General features: G+C 43.2%; 1 protein-coding gene across 1 annotated transcript in view; it reads right to left on the reverse strand.

The window, feature by feature from the left end:
• The window catches only part of ASZ1 (ankyrin repeat, SAM and basic leucine zipper domain containing 1), a 1,750,578-nt gene that overhangs the window by 1,571,937 nt on the left and 157,362 nt on the right, over positions 1-21,279 (reverse strand). The window contains exon 2 of the mRNA XM_086919410.1: positions 18,790-18,889. Coding sequence (XP_086775536.1) covers positions 18,790-18,889 — 100 coding nt within the window. The remainder of the gene's footprint in view (positions 1-18,789; positions 18,890-21,279) is intronic.

Here is a 21,279-nt window from a genome sequence, read left to right on the forward strand (position 1 = left end):
AGCTCGTAACCAGAGTCCTTGCTTCCTTCAATGGGTCTGTTCCCCAGAAGGGAACAAATACCTCTGTTCGTGAAGGACAAGGCTCTCTTAAGCGTAAAAATCATTGCCTATACCACCTTGGTGATGAAAACAAAAATCAAAAAAATTAGTTTCTCGTTTAGGCAACATTCATTATAACTTATAGTAAAGTTAGTCAAATATTTCATCAGAATGGGGCCCATCCAGAGGGCGCGTTATTATGGTTATGTTTCTCTGAGAATCTTTACTATGTCATTCTTATGATGTACTGATTATTCTAGATCTTGTTGTGTTATGTATAGTGTGGAACCTCATTAAGACAGTTGGAAGTTGGATCCAGGTCTGTGAGGGTTGTGTCATCATACTACCAAAATAAACTTCCATTTCTGACCATAATTGTCTAGAGGAATCTTATAACACTGGAGACGAAGTCAAAAAGAGAAGGAACAACCCTACACGACATCTTTTGAAGAAACAAACCTACGAGTGTTACGTATACAATTGAACATTTCCTTACCGGTTATCTCAGAACTTTGCGGTAAATTTTGAAACGGTGACGAGAGAAGACATCAACTTGGCAAGTACCGTGTGATTTGCTGCATGTGTGGTACTTGTGATGGAGAGTTCGGTGTGGCCTTGGATCCATGGCGGAGATGTGTTCACTGTCAAGTCGAGTGAATAATGATGGGATACTGATGAATTAACGACGTTCTTGTGGAACTTTGGAGTCACTCTATGTTTCAACGTTCCAGTTGTTGAAGTCAGTGCACGTACACTTACGTTTGCGTAGTGACTTATTACGCAAGCAGCCTTCTTACTTAATTTACATTTTCGTGTCAGTTCCCGTCGCTGTTGCCGTTTTGTTTGGACGTAATTCAAGGTACGCGATCGATGTTAAAAAGGAAACAAATGTACTTTCACTAAAGTTTTCAAACGTATTAGTGAAGTAATTTGTTTTCGTGGTGAGCATTTAATTATCAAGAGCTCATTTAAACCTTGCGAACAAACAACTTTGTACTGAACAGCGTAGTGTTTAAGTTTCAGTAGCTCATTAAACAGACAGCTAATGCAGCGATTGTGCACACAGTGATGGACACGCTATACCCGTCCACAATCTACAGCGACCTACACTTTTGAGGAGTTCTTTAAGAACAGAAGTGCACACAGTATGTCTTATTGATGGTCTACAGAAGAATATTACATTAAGAAGAAGTGCACACAGTGATGCACACACTATTCTCTGCTGACAATTTTCAGTGATTCTCACACTATTGGCGGACACTGAATTATTAATTTATCATTCTCAAAATATCTTTTATTTATTTAAGTGCATGGAGTTTGAGCACATAAGATTATATGCATTGCATTTTACATAATTTTTACCCAAACATTTTGTTTTATTCTAAAAATTGCTTTAATTATTGGTGTTCTTAAATTTAATTGTCATTCACAGAATCAACATTCTCCTACATTATGGCAACTTCGTCTGAACCTCCCCATTTTCTATCGGAGAAAGGTGAGCCAGTTTTACCGTGGAAGAGATGGAAAGTAATTTTTGATTCTTACCTCATAGCCATTGGAGGTGAGAAGTTTTCTTCTGTTCGTAAACAGGCAATTCTTCTGCACCATTTGGGTATTGAGGGAAGGTGTATGTATTAAAGCTTAGATGAAATTGAGATTGGTAAGGACACTGGTGAACCAGGTAATGTCTATGATATGTCAGTGTTAATGCTGGTATGACGTTTTGGAACACACAATAATGTGGTTTTAGAGAGGCAGAAATTCTTTTCTAGAATTCAAGCGAAAGGTGAAAGAATTTCTAGCTATGAGCTTCTCCTAAAACATTAGCATGTACATGTGAATTTGAACATTTAACAGACTCTGATAAGGGATCAAATTGTTAGATGTACAAATAATGTCAAAGTACACGAGAAGTTATTAAGCAAACATCCTAATCTAAAATATGCGGTTTCTATCATAGAAGGAATGGAGAACACGTGTACGTGGGTGCGTGAAATGCGTGATGAAAAGAGTAAAGATGCCCCAAGCAAGGATAATGGGACCACTGAAGAATCTGTAAATAAGATTGAAAGGCATAGTGACCAAGGGAGTGAAAAAACTATGTCTCCTATAAATAAGATATAGAAAAAAAAATTGAGAAGAAAAAGTACAATTCTAATGACAGTAAGTCTGCAAATCCAAAATGCTTCAGATGTGGAAGTGAAGGTCACTGGACAAATAGTCCAGGGTGTTTTGCTAGATTTGCATTTTGTAAAAATTGTGGGAAGAAAGGTCATTATGCTAGGGTATGTCGTGCATATAAACAACAAAATGTGAATCAACTAGTAGAAGAAACAAGAATAGTTTCTAGCATACGTGAAGATGTAAGTGTGGATGCGGATCCTATTGACCACTAAGCCATTAAAACGTGAGATTGAGAAATTTAAAGAAAAAGGAGTAATTGAGGAGATGGAGAGTTCTGAGTGGTTGGCTCCAGTGGTTTTGGCACCCAAAGATGGTGAAAAAGAGATACACATATCTGCAGATTTGAGAGGACTTAATAAATTAATTTGGGTGGATAGGCAACCTCTACCAAACATCAATGAAACATTTACACTCATTAAAGATGCAAATATATTTAGTGTTATTGATTTGTCTTCCGCTTACCACCAGGTTAAGGTGCATTCAGAGTCCAAACATTTAACTTCATTAGTCACCCCTATTGGTGCTTTTCAGTTCTTAAGGGTGCCATTTGGACTCGCTTCCACAGCAGCATGTTTTCAGCGGATAATGAAACAAGTTTTAAATGGTTTAGATAAAGTCCTGTTTTTCCAAGATAATATTTTGGTTTATGGAAAAGATTATCAAGAACATGATAATATCTTATGGCAGGTTTTGGAAAGGTTACAGTCTGCAGGATTGGTGAAAAGAAAGAAAAGTGTAAATTTAGGGTTACTTGAGTAACATATCTTGGACATACAATTTCAGGTGAGAGTGTCAGTCCTAAACTGGAGTTAGCTAAAAGCATAGTTGAGGCACCCAAACTGTAAAGTTGGAAACTACACAAAATAAGTTGAAAGGTGTAGTTTATTAAAGGAACACAGGAGCAAGGTAGGGAACATCCTACACAGGACTTCTTCATCAGCAACTACCATAGTTGCTAGGGAGGGGAAACTAGGATACAATAGAACATAGGAAACATTCTGAAATGAATTAAAGGGACAACATAACATCTTCCCCTTTATAAATAAAGGAAGAAAAAGGAAAAAAAAAACCAATTAGCAAACAAAGTCTTCTAGCCACTTGGGTTTAGAGCAAATGAGTTTCCGGTTCACAAATACATCACTGCTATAAGAAGGTTCATTAACAGATGCTGAATTAAAATCATGATTAGATGGAAAGGAATCAAGTGAAGCGGGAACACTAGAGGAAGGATCTGACACATCCATATTGGAAGGAGGGTCAACTACGTCCACATTGGGAGGAAAATCAACTACATCGGAAGAGGCAGGATTGGAGTTGGAGGAAAGACTTTCAGATACACTAAAACCGCCATGATCCTCACAAGGAATAGAATGAGGAGTGGTAGTAAGTGAAAATTCAGGAGAATTAACAGTCTTTTGTTAAATTTTTTTTTGCCTCTGTACATTGCAATTCTTTTAAGATTCCACACTTTACCATCGCTAAGAAGGACAGCATTGCGAAGAATCTTCTTAACCATAAGGGGTTCGGAAAATTGAGAATCCCCCTTACGGACTTTCCAGGGTTTCTTCACTTTAACCCACATACCAACATTAACATCTGCAGTGCTAGAGCAACATTTCTTATCAAAATTTCTTTTATACTCTAGGTGCTTATCAATGACATTAGTTCTAACTTTACTCATACATATGTCTAAACAGGATTTTTTGTGCAACCATTTGGGATTACATTTAGTTCTGGCAACACGACCTCTCATGATCTCGAAGGGTGACATTTTTAACGCATCATGAATATTGGTTCTATAGGACCAGACAGCTTTAAAAGCTGAAATTTCCCAATCCTCACCATTTTGCACAGCTATCTGTATGGCATTCTTTAGGATTCTGTTGAACCTTTCACAAAGTCCATTTCCACTAGGGTTGTAAAGAGAGGTAGCCCTATGAATGATACCAACTCGCTCAAAGTAAGATTTAGTTAATTTGGATGTGAATTGGACGCCATTATCACTAATGACCTGGTTGGGAAGGCCTTCAATAAAAACCCTGTCAATAAAATTTAAAACAGATGAAGAATCAATCTTGTCCACAATAGTGATATTAGGCCATCTAGAAAACACATCAATCATAGAGATTATGAATTTGTGATCCTCTCCAATAGGTCCCATAATGTCGATGGCAACAGTATGCCAAGGACCCTCTGGTACCAAAGGTTCACACATGTTGGGTTTGAGCGGGTGTTGAGTACTTTATCAGAATTCGAACAAGTGACGCATTCCCGAACAATTCTCTCTGTAAGGACATCAATACCAGGCCACCAATACCACTGTTTAACATTTTGTTTGGTTTTTACAATGCCACAATGATCTTTGTGACACAATTCAATAATGCTATTCCTTAAAGATGAAGGAGGAATAGCTCTATCACCTCTAAAAATAGTGTCGTCACAAACAGTTAGCTCATTTCTAACTTCCCAATAGGGCTTAAAATCGGATGACAAATCATTTTTTTCTGTCCAACCATCCTGAATGAAAGAAATAACAGAAATTAAAATTTTATCTTTAAGATAATCATCCTTCCACAATTTTTTTTCAATACAAAAAGGGTTACTATCAAGAATATAAGCAACGTGAAGGGAATCCCACTCCTTCACCTCACATTCTTGCAGGTCAGTGGGCATCCGGGAGAGAAAATCAGCAATAACATTGCTTTTACCAGGTAGATATTCAATTTTGACGATAAAATCTTGTAACCGCATGGACATTCTCGCTATCCTAGCAGTAGCATTGTAAAGACCTTCAGTAGAAAGGAGTTTGGTGAGGGGTTTATGGTCTGACCGCACTATACATTCCTTTCCCCATACGAAACTGCGAAAGTGCTCAAGAGCCCAGACCACAGCTAAAGTTTCCTTCTCAATAACAGAGAACTTACTCTCCGGAACGGAAAGTGCTCTTGACGCAAATGCAACAATGCGTTCTTTACCTGAGCTGTCGATCTGAGACAAAACACTTCCCAGACCTTTGTTGCTAGCATCAACTGTGACCACAGAGTTTAGATCTAAATCAAAAGGGCATAACACAGGAGCATTAATGATATCTAGCTTGATACTGTTGAACTCATCCTCACAAGAGGGAGACCAATCAAATTTTACTTTGCTTTTTAAAAGTTGTCTAATGTTGAAAACCTTGCTTGAGAAATTCTTAACAAATTTAGAATAGAATTCCACCATTCCCAGAAATGATCTTACATCATCTTTACTAGTGGGGGGAGGAGCATCTTTTATGGCATCAACCAATTTAGGTTTGGTTGAAACGCCATCACAACATAAAACATGTCCAAGATAAGTCACAGACTTAACTGCAAAATTGCATTTAGAAAATTCAATAGTTAAACCTTTTTTTTCAAGAATGCCTAAAACCTCTTCTAAAATGGCATTATGTTCATCTTTGTCTTTACCGTAAACCAGAATATCATCCTGAAAGAACTTAACTTTAGGATGTTTCCCAAATAGTTGGTGCATGATGCGCTGGAAGATGGCAGCAGCAGATGCCAAACCAAATGGCATGCGTTTAAATTGGAAACACCCCATGGGAGTGATAAACGCAGTAAGCTGTCTACTCTCGGTGTCTAGGGAAATCTGATGATATGCTGAGGATAAGTCTATCGTGGAAAAGAACATGGCACCGTTAACTAAAGACAACATTTCATTAATTTTAGGTAAGGGAAATTTGTCTACGACAATATTCTCGTTCAAATGGCGGAGGTCAACGCAAAGACGGATTTTGCCATTGGCACGCCTTGCGATAACCACTGGCGAAATCCAATTAGAAGACTCTATTGGTTCAATAATGTCTTCTTTGACAAGTTTATCTAGTTCTTTTTCAACATCGCCACGAACAAGAATAGGAATATTTCTGGCTTTAAAGGTTTTAGGGTTGGCATTATCTTTCAATACGATGTGGTGGGAAAAACCTTGAAAATTGCCAATTTTACCACTAAACACTCTAGGAAATTTTTTAAGCATAGAATCTCCAATCTCAGTTCCTTCATTAATAACTAAAACAGGATCTGGACTGTTAGGGTTTAAAACGATGTCTAAATCCCACTGATCTCTCCATCCTAGAACAGAAGGTCCAAGTTTAGCAACATACAATTTGCCCAAGGATTCTCTACCTTTGAACTTAAATTTTAAAGGTTTGTAACCAATTACATCGATCTTACCACCGGAAAATCCTTCAGCAGAGATGTCAGGAGAATAAAGATCATTTCCTAAATAACGGACAAATTTAGAATTCCAAACATTTTCATTGATGATGGTATATGGGGAACCAGAGTCTGCATAAATATCAATAGGGACCCCACCAATAAGCATATTACAAATAGGCTTCTTAAGGACATTCCTTTTGCCTGAGTCATTATTATTAAAAATTTAAACTTTCTCAAGAGGTTTAGTAATGCAGATATCATTCATAGAACAAGGTGTAATACTCTTCACACAATCATCATCAACATAATGCATAACTTTGTTACTTAAATCTTCTTCATCATCAGAAGATGAATCATAAACGATCTTAACTTTTTTACTTTTCAGTCTATTGCAAGCCCTGGAGTAATGTCCAATTAAACTGCAATTTGAACATTTTTCCTTCATTGCTGGACAAAGCTTGTAATTAGCTAAGTGCGAACTGCTCCCACAACGAAAACATTTTAAATTATCACTCTTTTTAAATTCAGTAGGTTTGTTTTTAGATTGAAGCTTTTGTTTATAGTTGGATTTGCCTTGAACTTTTGAAACAGTTTGATCACAAGTAGTTTTAGATTCGGAAATAGCCTTTTCTTCATTTTTGATGGCTTTTGCGCTGCGACCATAAAGTTCTGCCTTTCTAACAATGGCTAAAATATCTTTGAGGTCTGAATCTCCATTTATCCAAAGTCTGTCCTGAATGGAAGGATCAGAAGCATGCATAACTACTTGGTCTCTAATAAATTGCTCTTGGAGATGGTCGAATTTACAATCCTCAGCTATTTTTTTAAGTTCGGCAATATAAACATCAATGTTTTCTCCAGGTCGTTGTTTTCTGTGAAAAAACATATAACGAGTAATACCTATGCAAACCTTAGGAGAAAAATGACAGTCAAAGTCTTTTACAATATCATCAAAAACATTTGAATCACCACTACCACCACTTTTAGGCATTTCTTCATAAACTTCAAGGCCACCAGCACCTAATGAATGTAAAAATAGGTTTTTTTTGTTTTCCGGTTTCATTTTACCATCCTCATCAATAGTGTCGATAAAGTTCATGAAATAAGCTTTCCATTGAAGCCATTTCATACATGGTTCCAAACCAGAAGGCCAAAAAGGTTGTGGTGATTGAATTGTGAAGTTTTGTGAAGTCATTTTGAGTAATAATAAGAATAAAGAATAAATAAAATCTTACTTGAAGATTGTTGCTGGTGCAGAAGAATTCCTTGACAGCACGCTTTAAAAACGATGAGAAGGAAAATTAATAAATTAAGAATAAAATCACTTTTTAAGTACTAGTAAATAAAAATGAATGAACAAAATCAAATCCGTTTAATAAACGAGCGCAATATGTTGAAAAGCGCTCACAAACGCGTTATGAAACGAAGCGTTGTCACGGAGAAGTGTTGTCATGGAGATGATCCTTGTGCGTCAATACGTGGAAGACGCTCTGTCTGGAAGACGCTCTGTTTGACGAACTGACGTCACAGCAAGAGAGCGAAGGAATGGAGAGCGAGCCAAATTGGAACGCGCTGGAATAAACAATGGCGCGCTGAAGGTAACGATCTCCTTTAATTTTTAAAAGACGCATGCACAACAAGGATAGTTAAAGTCTCCAAAAAAATTAAAACAAAATCAAGAAGTAAAAGGAATGGCACAAGCGGAATTAATTGTAGCCGCTGAGAGGTGCGCAGAGTAAACAAGGAAAGAATTACTCACGAAGTTCCTCGAAGAGTTTACTCAGAAAATGTTCATCAAGGTTTTTAAACGACGAAGTTCGAGTGAATACAGCTCGAAGCTTTGTGTTGATAGGAGCTTTTCCTTAGAATTATCCTCGATGAATTTCCTTGAAATTTCTTTTTTTTTAAATAAAGAAAATAAAGGGAAAATGTAGAAATGGGTTCTTTAGATTCCTGGTGTTCCTTGAAGCCAAGTCGCCAAAATTGTAAAGTTGGAAACTACACAAAATAAGTTGAAAGGTGTAGTTTATTAAAGGAACACAGGAGCAAGGTAGGGAACATCCTACACAGGACTTCTTCATCAGCAACTACCATAGTTGCTAGGGAGGGGAAACTAGGATACAATAGAACATAGGAAACATTCTGAAATGAATTAAAGGGACAACATAACACAAACCTATTAACGAGGACTAAGTACGTTCTTTTCTTGGACTCACTGAGTTTTATTCAAAGTTTATACAAAATTTTGCTTCGATCTCGCAGCCATTGAGATCTCTTTTGAAAAAGGGTTCACAGTTTGAATGGACGAGTGATTGTGATATTGCTTTCACTAATGTCATGAAGAGCATTGCTAAACAACCAACTTTAGGAAATTTTGATGTGAATAAAAAAACAATCTGGTCTACTGATGCAAGTTTGTGTGGACTAGGAGCTGTACTGTCCTAAGTTGTTTATGGTGATATGAAAGTAATTGCTTTTGCCTCACGTGCACTGAGAGGAGCAAAGAAAGGGTACTCTGTGATTGAGAGGGAGGTATTGGCAGTATTTTGGGGTATTCGTAATTCATTTTTTTTGTGGGGGATACCATTCACTGTGAGGTCTGATCATAAACCTCTCAAGAATATTTACTTCTAGAGAGTTGGACAATCTTTCTCCTAGAATTTCACGTTGGGTAGATGGATTGTCAGATTATAATTTTGTGGTTGAGTATGTACAAGGTTCCAGAAATTATATGGAGGATTGTATGTCAAGTTTACCCGTTCATTCTGATGAAGTCAGTATGGATTCTCCAAGTATAAATTGGATTCATGAAACAGCTCTAGGAAACAAAGAATGGGATGAATCTTGTATGACTGATCCTGATTTGAGAACTTTGAGAGATTTCATTGTGAAAAGATGGCCAGATAATAGAATGTTAACTTCCTCCATGGCAAACTATTTTTGTGTGAGAGAGGAGTTATGCATTAATGATGAGAAGATATCTAGAGAGAGACATTTGGTTCCTCCTTTCAATTTGAGATCCAAGATTATAAATTCGGCAAATGAGGGTCATTTAGACCGCAATAAAACAAAAGCTAGACTTCGTCAGTGGTATTGGTGGCCTGGAATGGACCATGAAGTTGAGGGTGTTGTGAAAGATTGTTGGCGATGTGCTAACGATGATAAGTCTAAGAAGGCTTTCTTAGTACCAATTTCACCTGTTGAAATACCTACTGAACCATGGACGAAATTGGGAATGGATATTGCAGGACCATTTGAGTTATTAAACCAAAATTAACGTTTCGTGATCTTACTGGTGGATTATACGTCAAAATGGGTAGTAACCAAGTGTGTTCCGTCTGTTAACTCTCAAACTGTTATTGAGATTTTGAAGGACACATTTTCCAGGGAAGGAGTGCCAAAGACTGATTACTGATAATGGTACACAATTTGTGTCCTCAGTAATGGAAAAACTTCTTTCTAGTTTATCTATTGTCCATTTTAAGACTCCTCTATATTCACCACAAGCTAATGGTTTAGCAGAGAGCATGAATAAAATTGTTTAAAATTGTGCTCAACGTGCTATCCAAAATAAAATATCTTTGAAGGTGGCTTTGAGAGAAACTTGGTGGGCACATAGAGTAACACCTAATAGTGTCACAAATGTTTCTCCTTTTTCCGTGCTTAGAGGGAGGAAACCACATTGTAAGTTAATCCTGTCTGGTTAGGACTAGACAATACTATCAGTGATCAACCATCAAAAACTGATACGAGTGTACGAAGGAAGATTTACCAAAATAAGTACAAGCTTAATTTTGATGATTCACACAACACTAAGACAGCTGAATGGAACATTGGTGATATTGTTCTGGTGAAAAAACCTGGTATTGTAAAGAAGGGACATTCTAAGTTCATGGGTCCTTTCAAAATATCTGAGGTTAAGAGAAATGTTGTTGTATTGGATTCAGGAGATGTATGGAATATGTCTTGTTTGGCGAAAGCTGATAATTACAATTCACTGCTTTCTCATCGTGCAACTCATAATCCATCTGACTGCATACCAAATAGAGATCTCATTAGACTAAGATCAAAACCACTTTGGCATGAAGATTATGTGATGCATTCTCATTGAACATACCATTCATTGGATGATTTTCCAATAGTCATATATTTGTGTTACTTTTATATACTTTTGCCAATTGTTTTAATTACTATTGATTTGCATGAATTTGTTTTTTTTTAGTAAGGGAGCTGTGTTATGGTTATGTTACTATGTTTCTCTGAGAATCTTTACTATGTCATTCTTATGAGATATTGATTATTCTAGATCTTGTTATGTAACATTCCTCTGTGTGGAACCTCACTTAGACAGTTGGAAGTTGGATCCAGGTCCGTGAGGGTTGTGTCATCATACTACCAAAATAAACTTCCATTTCTGACCATAATTGTCTAGAGGAATCTTTATAACATGCGCCTGGCTTGGGATGTAGATTTAGAGACACCTCTCTCAGACAGGGACTGGGCCAGAGTCAATGAACTTACTCACACAGTGTCCTGTAATGCACATTTTAAATTGACTCATTACAATTTTTTGCCCTTGTTCTACATAACACCAAGGGGACTTCAGCAATGGGATCCTACCCGCTCAGCGGTTTGCCCCTGGCGTGGAATAGACAGGGCAGATTTTATGCATTTAACCTGGCACTGCAGTGGTGTACAGTGGTACTGGGCATGTGTGGTTCCGGAAATACATAGGGCAGTACACATAGCCTTTGATCTCACTTCGTCTTCTTGTCTTAGGTAATATTGTAAGGCAGAAGGGCAAAACATGTCCTATACATTTTTGCAATTGGCTTTGGCCAGAAGACATGTGGCCATCACCCTGATGGGAAAAAAGCCCCAAATTTTGATTGCTGGGGCAGGGACGTCATGGAATGGGACTGCGCCAAATGTAGAAGATAAGGAAGGATGACATCTTCCTTACATGTCGTCGGGTCATGGTTCTTAGACTGGCACCAGATACAGAACCTCTTCCACTTGTAAGCACAGGAAGTCCAAGTGGAAGGTCTCTTAGACTCCTTCAGTATGTCCATGCAATCCTCAGGCAGATTCAGATGGCCATATTGCACTATCTCAGGAGCCATGCCGCCAAACTCAAAGATGAGAGGTTGGGGTGTAACATCCGTCCCCTGAACTTTGTGAGAAGGTCCGGCCTGCATGGCAGCCGAATGTGAGGAAGGAGAAACCTGTGAAGCAGGTCCGTGAACCACCACTGTCTGGGCCATTCCGGGGCAATGAGTATCATCTGAGCCCTGGACCGGGCCAGCTTGATGAGCACCGCCGGAATCAGGGGAATGGGAGGAAAAGCGTACAGAAAGCTGTTCGACCAGTTGATCCATAACGCGTTCCCCAGCGTCCCCCGCTGGTAGTACCTGGAGGCGAAGTCTCTGCATTTGCTGTTTTCGGCGGTGGCGAACAAATCTACGTCTGGAGTTCCCCACCTTGCGAAGACTTCTCCTAGTACTTAGTTGTTTATGACCCATTCGTGGTTCTCCTAAACCAGTCTGCTCAGCGCGTCTGCCTGAACATTCTGCACACCTGGCAGATGGGTAGCCGTTATCGTCAGTCCTCTGGCTAGGAGCCAGTGCCAGATCGCTTGCGCCTCCTGCGACAGAGTGCGTGATCTCGAGCCCCCCTGCTTGTTGAGGTAGTACATCGTGGTAGTATTGTCCGTCTGTACAAGCAGAGAGTTGGTCTGGAAGGACGGAAGAAAGGCCTTCAGTGCCAAGTGAACAGCTCTGAGTTCCAGGAAATTGATGTGATACGTGGCCTCCATCTGTGACCACGTTCCTTGAATCTGTAGGTTCCCGGAGTACGCTCCACACCCCAGGAGAGAAGCATCCGTCACGACAGTCTGCGAGGGAATGTCCTTGTGAAAGGGAACCCCTCTGAGGAGATTCTCCGCTGAACACCACCACTTCAGAGACTGAAGAGCATGCAGAGACAGTCGTATCTTGTCATCCCAAGATCCTTTCCTCTGATCCCACTGGTCTTCCAAGCACTCCTGCAGCGGTCTCATGTGCAGCCGTGCGTGTGGCGTCAGGAAGATACAAGAGGCCATCGATATCAGTAGAGAAGACACCGTTCTCACTGTAGTAGATGGAGTTGTCATAAGAGCCTGAGCCTTCCAAAGGAAAGATAATCGTATCTCTTCCGAAGGAGACACGCTTGCTGACAGCGTATTGATGGAGGCTCCCAAGTACTGTATGCATTGGACCGGAGTCGGGACAGACTTGGCCATGTTGATGTGCCACCCCAGCTTGTTCAAGAGAACGCACGTCTTCTGGAAGTGTGCTCGCGCTTCCGAGAAGGAGGATGCCTTGATCAACCAATCGTCCAGGTATGGGTAGACAAACACCTTGTTCTTCCGTAGGTGTGCTGCTACCACCACCATGCACTTCGAGAATGCTCTCGGCGCAGACTTTAGCCCGAATGGGAGTGCTGTGTATTGATGATGATGATGATTGGCGCCGACTTGGAACCGCAGGAACTTCCTGTGTTTGTGTGCAATGGGCACATGGAAGTACGCATCCTGTAGGTCTATAGCACATAGCCAGTCTCCCTGTTGCAACTGAGGATAAATCTGATGCAACAACAGCATGCAAAACTTTTCCCTGCGAATCCATTTGTTTGCCTGTCGCAAGTCCAGAATGGGCCTGAACTCGTTCTTGTCCTTCTTGCGAACCAGGAAGAACCAGGTGTACAGACCTCTTCCTCTCTGAGACAGAGGTACGTCTTCTATCGCCCTTTTCCTTAACAGGATATCCGCTTCCGCCTGAAGCTCGGGCAGCTGAAACTGCGAGCTGACCGGTGGAATCGCTGGAGGCGGGCTGGTGAACTGAAGACTGTATCCATTGCAAACAATATTCAGCACCCACTTGTCCGGAGTAATTTTTCTCCACTCTGCCAGAAAAAATTGAATGCTTCCCCCTACCAGAGTGGGTAACAGATCCGGGGGAAGTAGGTTCCTAGGGCCTAGACCCGGCCTGGCCCTTAGTCGCTGGAGCCGACTGCTGGCCTCCTCTGCCCTTCTGGCGTTTCTGGAACGGCTTACGGAACTGTTGTTGTTGCGACTGTCCCGAAGCCTGGCCATGTCCTCTGCCTTGCCCACCGAACCGCCGTTGGAATGGGCGGTAAGATTTCTTAGTTTCTTTAGGCTTCTCCAGACCCACAGCCGTGAGCGTTTCGGCCTTCGCCTTCATGCAGGCCATCTCGTCATCCGCATGTTTCCCAAAGAGGGTCTCGCCCGAGAATGGAAGGTTGGCTACCCTCTGCTGTGCGTCCTGTTTCAGTGAAAACCATGTGCCGCTAATAGGGATTAGTCTGATTCACCACCAGCATCCCTTCATTCAGCACTTCCTGGAAGTCCTCCCGCTTCTCGCCAGGCAAGTGTTCCGCAAACTGCTGTAGGGAGTCCCAGAGGGCGCGGTCGTAGCGTCCCAACAAAGCCGTGGCACTCGCAGCCTTCATAGAGGTCGCCGATGTTCCACATACTTTCCTCCCTGCTGAATCCATCCACCTAGACTCCTTATCCGGGGGAACAGTGGATGACGGGGTGGTGGCATGTTGTTTGCGGGCCGCCGTCACAATCACAGAATCCGAAGGAGGTTCTGCCCTTAGAAAGGCCGGGTCCGAATCGGGAGCCCGGTACTTTTTCAGCAATCTCGACGGAGCCGCCTTCGTCACCGTAGGGGTGAGGAAGAGGGCCATGGCCGGTTCCTCCAGGCCCGGCACCAGAGGCAGCAGAGTACGAGACAGGTGTTTCTGATGCAAGGTCTCGAAAATGACTGATGTCTTAGGTGTAGGGACCGTCAAAGATATGCCCAACTTCGCAGCGCCTCTCAAAAGAACATCATGGAACGCCGCCAGGTCATCAATCGGAGACACCCTCGTGTCCGGTGACCCCGACAAGGTCGGAGAGTAGTCCCTGGTTCCTGAGGACCTCGTGTGAGAGCGAGATCTGTGCCTCCTATGGCGGTGTCTCGACCGCGTGGACGATCTGTGGCGCGATCGCTCCTTCCTCCTAGAGCGAGAGCGTGATCTGCCAGCCCGTGGCTGCTCCACAGGTTTCCGTGGGGGAGTCTTCCTCGGTTCCTCCTGGGGTCTAGGTTTCGGTGTCCCCTTAGGAGGTGTCGGCAGAGGAGGTAATGACGTGGACCTCGGCGGAGGGACCGGAGGTATCACCGACCGAGGGGCAGGCCCATGTGGTGGAAGCGGTGGCAGTGGACTGCCTGGTGGAAGTGGAGGGTTGGTGGGAGGGCCCTCCTTAGGTACAGGCGGAGGTGGCGACCTAGGCCGAGATGGCGTGTATACCACAGAGTACACCGAGCCCGGTGACCCCTTCGGCGAAGGGGGCTGAGATCCAGCCCCTTCAGCAGGCGATCGCTTCCTCTTGCGTCCTCCACTAGATCCAGTCTGACTTCTGGGGCCAGAACTCCTCTTGCGCCGTTTAGGAGAGGTGGAGCGACTCCTAGACGCCGATCTCTTCTTTCTCGACGCTGAGCGTCGCTTTTCCGGCGTCGAACGTCGCCTCCGCGACTCCGGCGTCCATCGCCGCCTCCGCAACGTCGATCTCTTCTTCCACGACGTCGAACGCCGCCTCCGCGACGTCGACCTCTTCTTTCGTGACGCCGTACGCCGCCTCCGTGACGTCGAACGTTCCGTTCTCGACGACGAGCGCCGATTCCTCCTTCTTGAGGTCCTCGATGTCGAGGAGCCCCTCGACGTCGAACGTTGTCTCGACGGCGATCGGCGGTGTAGCCTCGACGGCGAGCGCTGATGCTTGTCGCTCAGTCTTCAACGTCGATAGGTCGACTCAGACGTCGACGAGGACTCCGACGACGATGATGCCGACGACGGTGGTTTCGACGGCGGCCTCTCCAGGCCCTTCGACATCGAATCGTCACGCCCGGGGAGACGGGGAACACACCCGGGGAGACGGGGAACACACCGTCGTCATCCCTCTCGACGTTGTCGATGCAATCGACGTCGACGGAGACCGGGACCGTTTGCTGGCCTTCCTGCCTCTGGGGAGCCCCCCAGAGGCCTCAACAGAGGCAGAGGGAACCTTCCCAGCCTGCCCAGACCCACCTGCAGCCGTCTCTCTTCAAGGCCTTGAAGCCTAATCTTCAGCCTGTCCCTCAGGGTCCTTGCTGAGAACTGCTGGCAGATGTCACAGTCTTCAGGGACATGTTCTTCAGGGAGACAGACGATGCCTTCTTCCTTCCACATGCTGGGCACTTGTCAAAAAGACCAGGCATACTAGAGCCGTAAAACGCCTGAACCAACACACAGGGGAGAAGAAAAGCACCAAGAAAGCTAAACTCAAACACTTTTATACAGAAAAGTGACAAAAATCCAATAAACCCTTGAAACAAGGGAGAGCTCAATGCCAGGGTCCTGTTAGTAGGAGCCGGAAAAAAGAACTGAAAGTAAGAGGGGCCTGCTATGCATTCTGGGATACTGGGAGAAGGTTCTGGAAAGTTCTCTTAAAGGCACAGTATCCTATTTAAGCCACATAATGGCAGACTATGGGGCTTGTCTGTCCATGCCTTCCTCACTATCATTCCAGAGTCTTTTACTGGTGGAGGCAAGTTTCTCTATGTTAGAAACTGCAGGCTGGATTGTTTGGTGGAATTTCTAGTTGAAGTACTGGACAGTGTAGCCTGTGGATATAGGCTGCATTATTTGTCTTTAAATTGTCTCTTAAGTGTCTTGCAGGGTCTGCATGATTTGACAACTTAAGGGATTATTTTTGATTGCCGGGGTCCACGTACATGGGCGGGACTATTCACTAGATTATGACTATGCACAGAGATCCCCTACTACAGAAGCTCATATTTACTTAGCAGAAGGGACGAAAAGGCAAAGGAGGATATCACTGTGTGGAGTGGTCCGTGTGCTGGGTTTTTAGATTCCTAAGTGGAGGTTGAGGCTATAGAATTTGTCAGTGACTCAGATAAGTGATTGGTTGGATGGAAAATGTGGACAATGCATGATCAATGTTTACTGCCAAGAGGGATTATATTGGGGTAGCCTGTTCGCCTTACAAGAGACTGGAGAGAAATGTAATATTTCAATTGATGCTTTACTTTCTTATAATGAACCACTTGAGAAACAATATGATGTAAAACTTTCTGCTTCCTCTTCTAGATGTGCCGCACTAGTGAATGTTTTTGAAAACGTAAATAAACTGTAAAAAAAAGTTCATCAGAATAACGAATCCTAGGAGTCATTGGTGACTATATCAAAATATCTTTCGTTTATTTGTTATTTTCAAAAGTTATACACTACTGTCATGTGCCCAAGTAAGGCCTGGTAGGAAATAGTGTCATTTTACATGTACACAGTTCTTTCCTAAGGATGCCTCCACTATGTCACGCCACCTGTTGGCACACATTTGCATTTGTGACAGTTGGGTTAGAGTCTCGGAAACCCCGACCTTGCTAACACAGAGAACTTTGTGAAAAAATGGTCACGCTGCCTTGGCACTGTGTGCAAGGCCCTCACGTGCGTTGTACAAATGTGTTTATTATTACGTCCATATGGCGACACAGCTATCTGTGGAATACAAAAAATGGCAGGTCAGTCACAATCTCGGCCCAAGGCAAACCTGCCTTTTTCTATATGTAACTTTTTGTTTCCAAGTATAATCAGATGAGAATCTTCTGCTGACTTAGAGGGGTCCTTGCATGCCGCAGCTCTCGCCGAGCAGCTGACTGACATCTCCGTAAAGGGTGTTCAGCTCGTGACCAAGACGGGGTCCAACTCTCTTCACCGACCAGGTAACATGGTTAGATATTCCAGATAGAGGTTTCTTGGCAGAACATATATTCACACCCTAGACACGTAGGTCAGGGGTTGCATCTTAGGAAGAGGTGTGGCGCAGCAGCCGGGCGTCTGACTCCAGAACACTGGGGCTCACGGTTCGATTCCCGGCGTCGGTGGCAGGTTAGCCCAGCACCATGTGACTCTGGCTTAGTCTTCCCAACGGCCCCCAGCACCATGACACCCATAGGGGTAATTGTTTGCGCTTTACAAATAGCGGTATTTCATCAAAAGACATACGATAGATTGTTATAATATTGTATATACCTGCATATAGCACATGTTTTCTATACAAGAATATCTTCGATTCAATAAATATTGAAAACGTCCCTTCGTGTATTCTTAGTAAATTTCTCAGAGCGGAAGAGAGCATGAGTGTCTGAGTGAAACGTCCTAAGTCACTGTAACAGTAACAGGGTTGTCCTGTTCAGTAGTTAACTTAAAGACTGTGCAGTCCCTTAGACAAAGTTAGGAGAAATGAAGGATTAAGAACTAATGGATTGTCAGGTCAGTCGAATAGGCTCCAATAGGAGCAAGTGCCCTCACACACCCTGAAAAGTGTCATTCTTCATCATCTGGGCCAGCGCTGCAATGCCCGACTGACACCCGCAAAGGGGCTCTTTGCCGGAGATCTTTTAATTTCGCCGTATGATGAGGTGTGGGTTGTGAAGAATGTGTAGTGTGGTGGAAAAAGGTGTATTAAAATAGGTCTTGTGATGCTAGGTTTGAGGAAACTTTACTGGTGAAGCTTACTAACCTAATTAAAAACTGTTTCGCTCATGTGGGATTCAATGGTCCTAGAGAGCAAACATGATCCTTGCTAAAACGGGAGGTCCCCAAACCCAGCATCACTAGACCCATTTTAATTAACTTTTTTCTACCACACTACACATTCTTCACAACCCACACCTCATCATACAGCAAAATAAAAAGGTCTCTACCAAAGCGCCCTTCGCGGGTACCCATCGGGCAATGCTGCGCCCGCCGAGGAGTGTGCCCAGATGATGAAGCTTATTCCACTGACCTAACAATCCACTAGTTCTCAATCCTTCATTTCTCCTAACTTTGTCTAAGGAACTGCACACTCTTGCATTTAAGTTATGACCAAAGGGAGCACATGTGCTGGGCCTAGCTAAAAGCTCTTGGTTCCTCTTGTTTAAAGAAGCATGTTCAGTAGTTTCCATAACTGTTTGCTCCCTGTCTAGGTTCAGGGGGGCTAACGGTGGCACTGTGATCTAGATGGTTCAAGGAACAACATACCCTGCGGGAGTGCATGGAATCATCCTGGCATCATCCTAGGTTTATGTCTTCCACAAACGGGCAGTTCCTACTGATTAGAGGAAACTACACAGCACTACAATGTAGATTTCTTTTAAGTTAAATATTCTGAATGATATTAATGTGAACATATATAAAAAAAATACTGTATTTGCCACAAATACGTTTGACATATCAATATCAACCATCAAATAAAAATAAAGCATGAAAGACAACAAAGCACCTGCATTTAAAAGTTCCTTGCACAAATGTAGATCTCCAGATGTCAAGGCTCTTTTTAACGCTTCTTCCTGGTCCTCTTCCACTGGAGGTTTCTCTGAATTCTAAAACAAGGAACAGTAAAATACGTTTTTGAAAGGGTTTTACTGTGAAATTGAACTTGCTTCTGTGCAAAGTACACTGTTGATACGAATTCTTCATGTCCACAGTATTGATAAGACCAGCTTGAATTAAGGGGTCAAAACTCCAACAAGGACTGATTTTTTTCAAACTATTGTACTGATTTTTTGCCGTAATTAGCCTTACATTTATCATTATCTCGTACTTCATCGAAATCGGTTTCCATCTCCCCCAAATTTCTTTCTGATAGTGCCCTCTTCTTATCCCATCAGATGTTTAGGAACACAGAGTCAGTACAAGTTCGCTACGTGTTCAGCATGCATATCGCTCCCAGTGGCATATGGTTGTGGCCAACAGGAACAAAACTATATTAATCACATGGAAAAAAGTGAGAAACTCCCAATCGTGGCAGTCGATGTTGTCAGCATCTAATGTTGGCTCATGATGGTATTTGGGCATTCAATGTCTCGTTGTCAGAAGAAAGTATGTGAGGTCGTTCTCTAGGAGGGCGTGGGGGAGTAGTCAAGAGGATAGGTCAAGGGTATATGTTGTGTTCACCAACTCCCGTCCCACTACATTTTTGGTTCCTAGTCACTACTTTATCCACTTTTCTGCTACGGGATTTGTACAGGCGCCTCTTGCCTCTTCGGAGCATAATGCAGCCCCCTCAGCCGTCATCCACGTCTCAAAATACGCCTGCTACCTGCTGTGAAGAGGGCCCTCTGCTGATTTTGACTTCTGTGCTATATCTCAGAGGGCGGAATATGCAAACAACAGGTGATGGACCGAATGTGGATCAATGTCACACACTCACCCCAGTCCAAAGATCTGGGCCCAAATCCATCGTTTTTTTGCACTCCACACCACCCTGGGTTAGACAATGGCGATATGCAAATCAGCTCAGACCCTGTGCCCCATGGGAACAGTCCATTCCGAACTACAAAAGCCATGTCCTTCCCAGAACGGAATCAACCCAGGGTGGTGTGGAGTGCAAAAAAACGATGGATTTGGGCCCAGATCTTTGGACTGGGATGAGTGTGTGACATTGATCCACATTCGGTCCATCACTTGTTGTTTTTGCATATTCCGCCCTAAGTGCGCTGGGGATGCCCAGACGTGGGTCCCAGGCACTCCACACCACTGGAGTCAAGCTAGCCGGGCTGATGAGGTGTTACCTCGAAACCGGTCCGGTCCTCGGATGCTTGATTCCGTTCTGGGAAGGACATGGCTTTTGTAGTTCGGACTGGACTGTTCCCATGGGGCACAGGGTCAGAGCTGATTTGCATATCGCCATTGTCTAACCCAGGGTGGTGTGGAGTGCAAAAAAACGATGGATTTGGGCCCAGATCTTTGGACTGGGATGAGTGTGTGACATTGATCCACATTCGGTCCATCACTTGTTGTTTTTGCATATTCCGCCCTAAGTGCGCTGGGGATGCCCAGACGTGGGTCCCAGGCACTCCACACCACTGGAGTCAAGCTAGCCGGGCTGATGAGGTGTTACCTCGAAACCGGTCCGGTCCTCGGATGCTTGATTCCGTTCTGGGAAGGACATGGCTTTTGTAGTTCGGACTGGACTGTTCCCATGGGGCACAGGGTCAGAGCTGATTTGCATATCGCCATTGTCTAACCCAGGGTGGTGTGGAGTGCAAAAAAACGATGGATTTGGGCCCAGATCTTTGGACTGGGATGAGTGTGTGACATTGATCCACATTCGGTCCATCACTTGTTGTTTTTGCATATCTCAGAGGGCAACAGCTAAAGTCAAGTCCAAAAACCTGTTCCCAGCGTTCCTCTAAGTCAATCGCAGATAGAGGCATAACAGACATATTTCTATTGTATTAAGCGGTTTGTTCAAGATTTTCTCTAGATGTGTCGTGACTAAGAGCCAATAACGAGATATAATTGGGCAGCCCCACAACATGTCAACAAAATCTGCATCCTTTAAACCACACATGGGGCAGCACTGGTTAGCCATATGCAGCATGAGGTTTAGTGTGTGAATATAAAGGGTATATTTCATGTGAGCAAGTACGTATTTTCTAGGGTCTGTTCCTACTCCTTGACCTGGAAAGGTCTACTAATGATGGTTTCCCATCTAGTGCGCAATGGTGGGAGATGACTATGTTGTGGTATTCATGGTCTTGTAGATCCAGGAAATCAAGTGGAGACCATGAACGAATGTCAATAAGGTCTGCAAAAAGTAATTTGTGTTGGGCTCAGAGTCTAGGTTCCTGAATAGGTGGCGCACCGCCTGCACCAGTGCTCTGTAAACTAAGAATTTGGCGTCTAATACACAATCAAAGACTCCAGGTTGCGAAAGGAGCCCTCAGAATAAAAATCTCCCAGTGTGTCTATACCTGCGTCTGATAAG

Source organism: Lissotriton vulgaris, chromosome 1_1 (assembly GCF_964263255.1).
Source record: "Lissotriton vulgaris chromosome 1_1, aLisVul1.2, whole genome shotgun sequence".
Taxonomy (NCBI): domain Eukaryota; kingdom Metazoa; phylum Chordata; class Amphibia; order Caudata; family Salamandridae; genus Lissotriton; species Lissotriton vulgaris.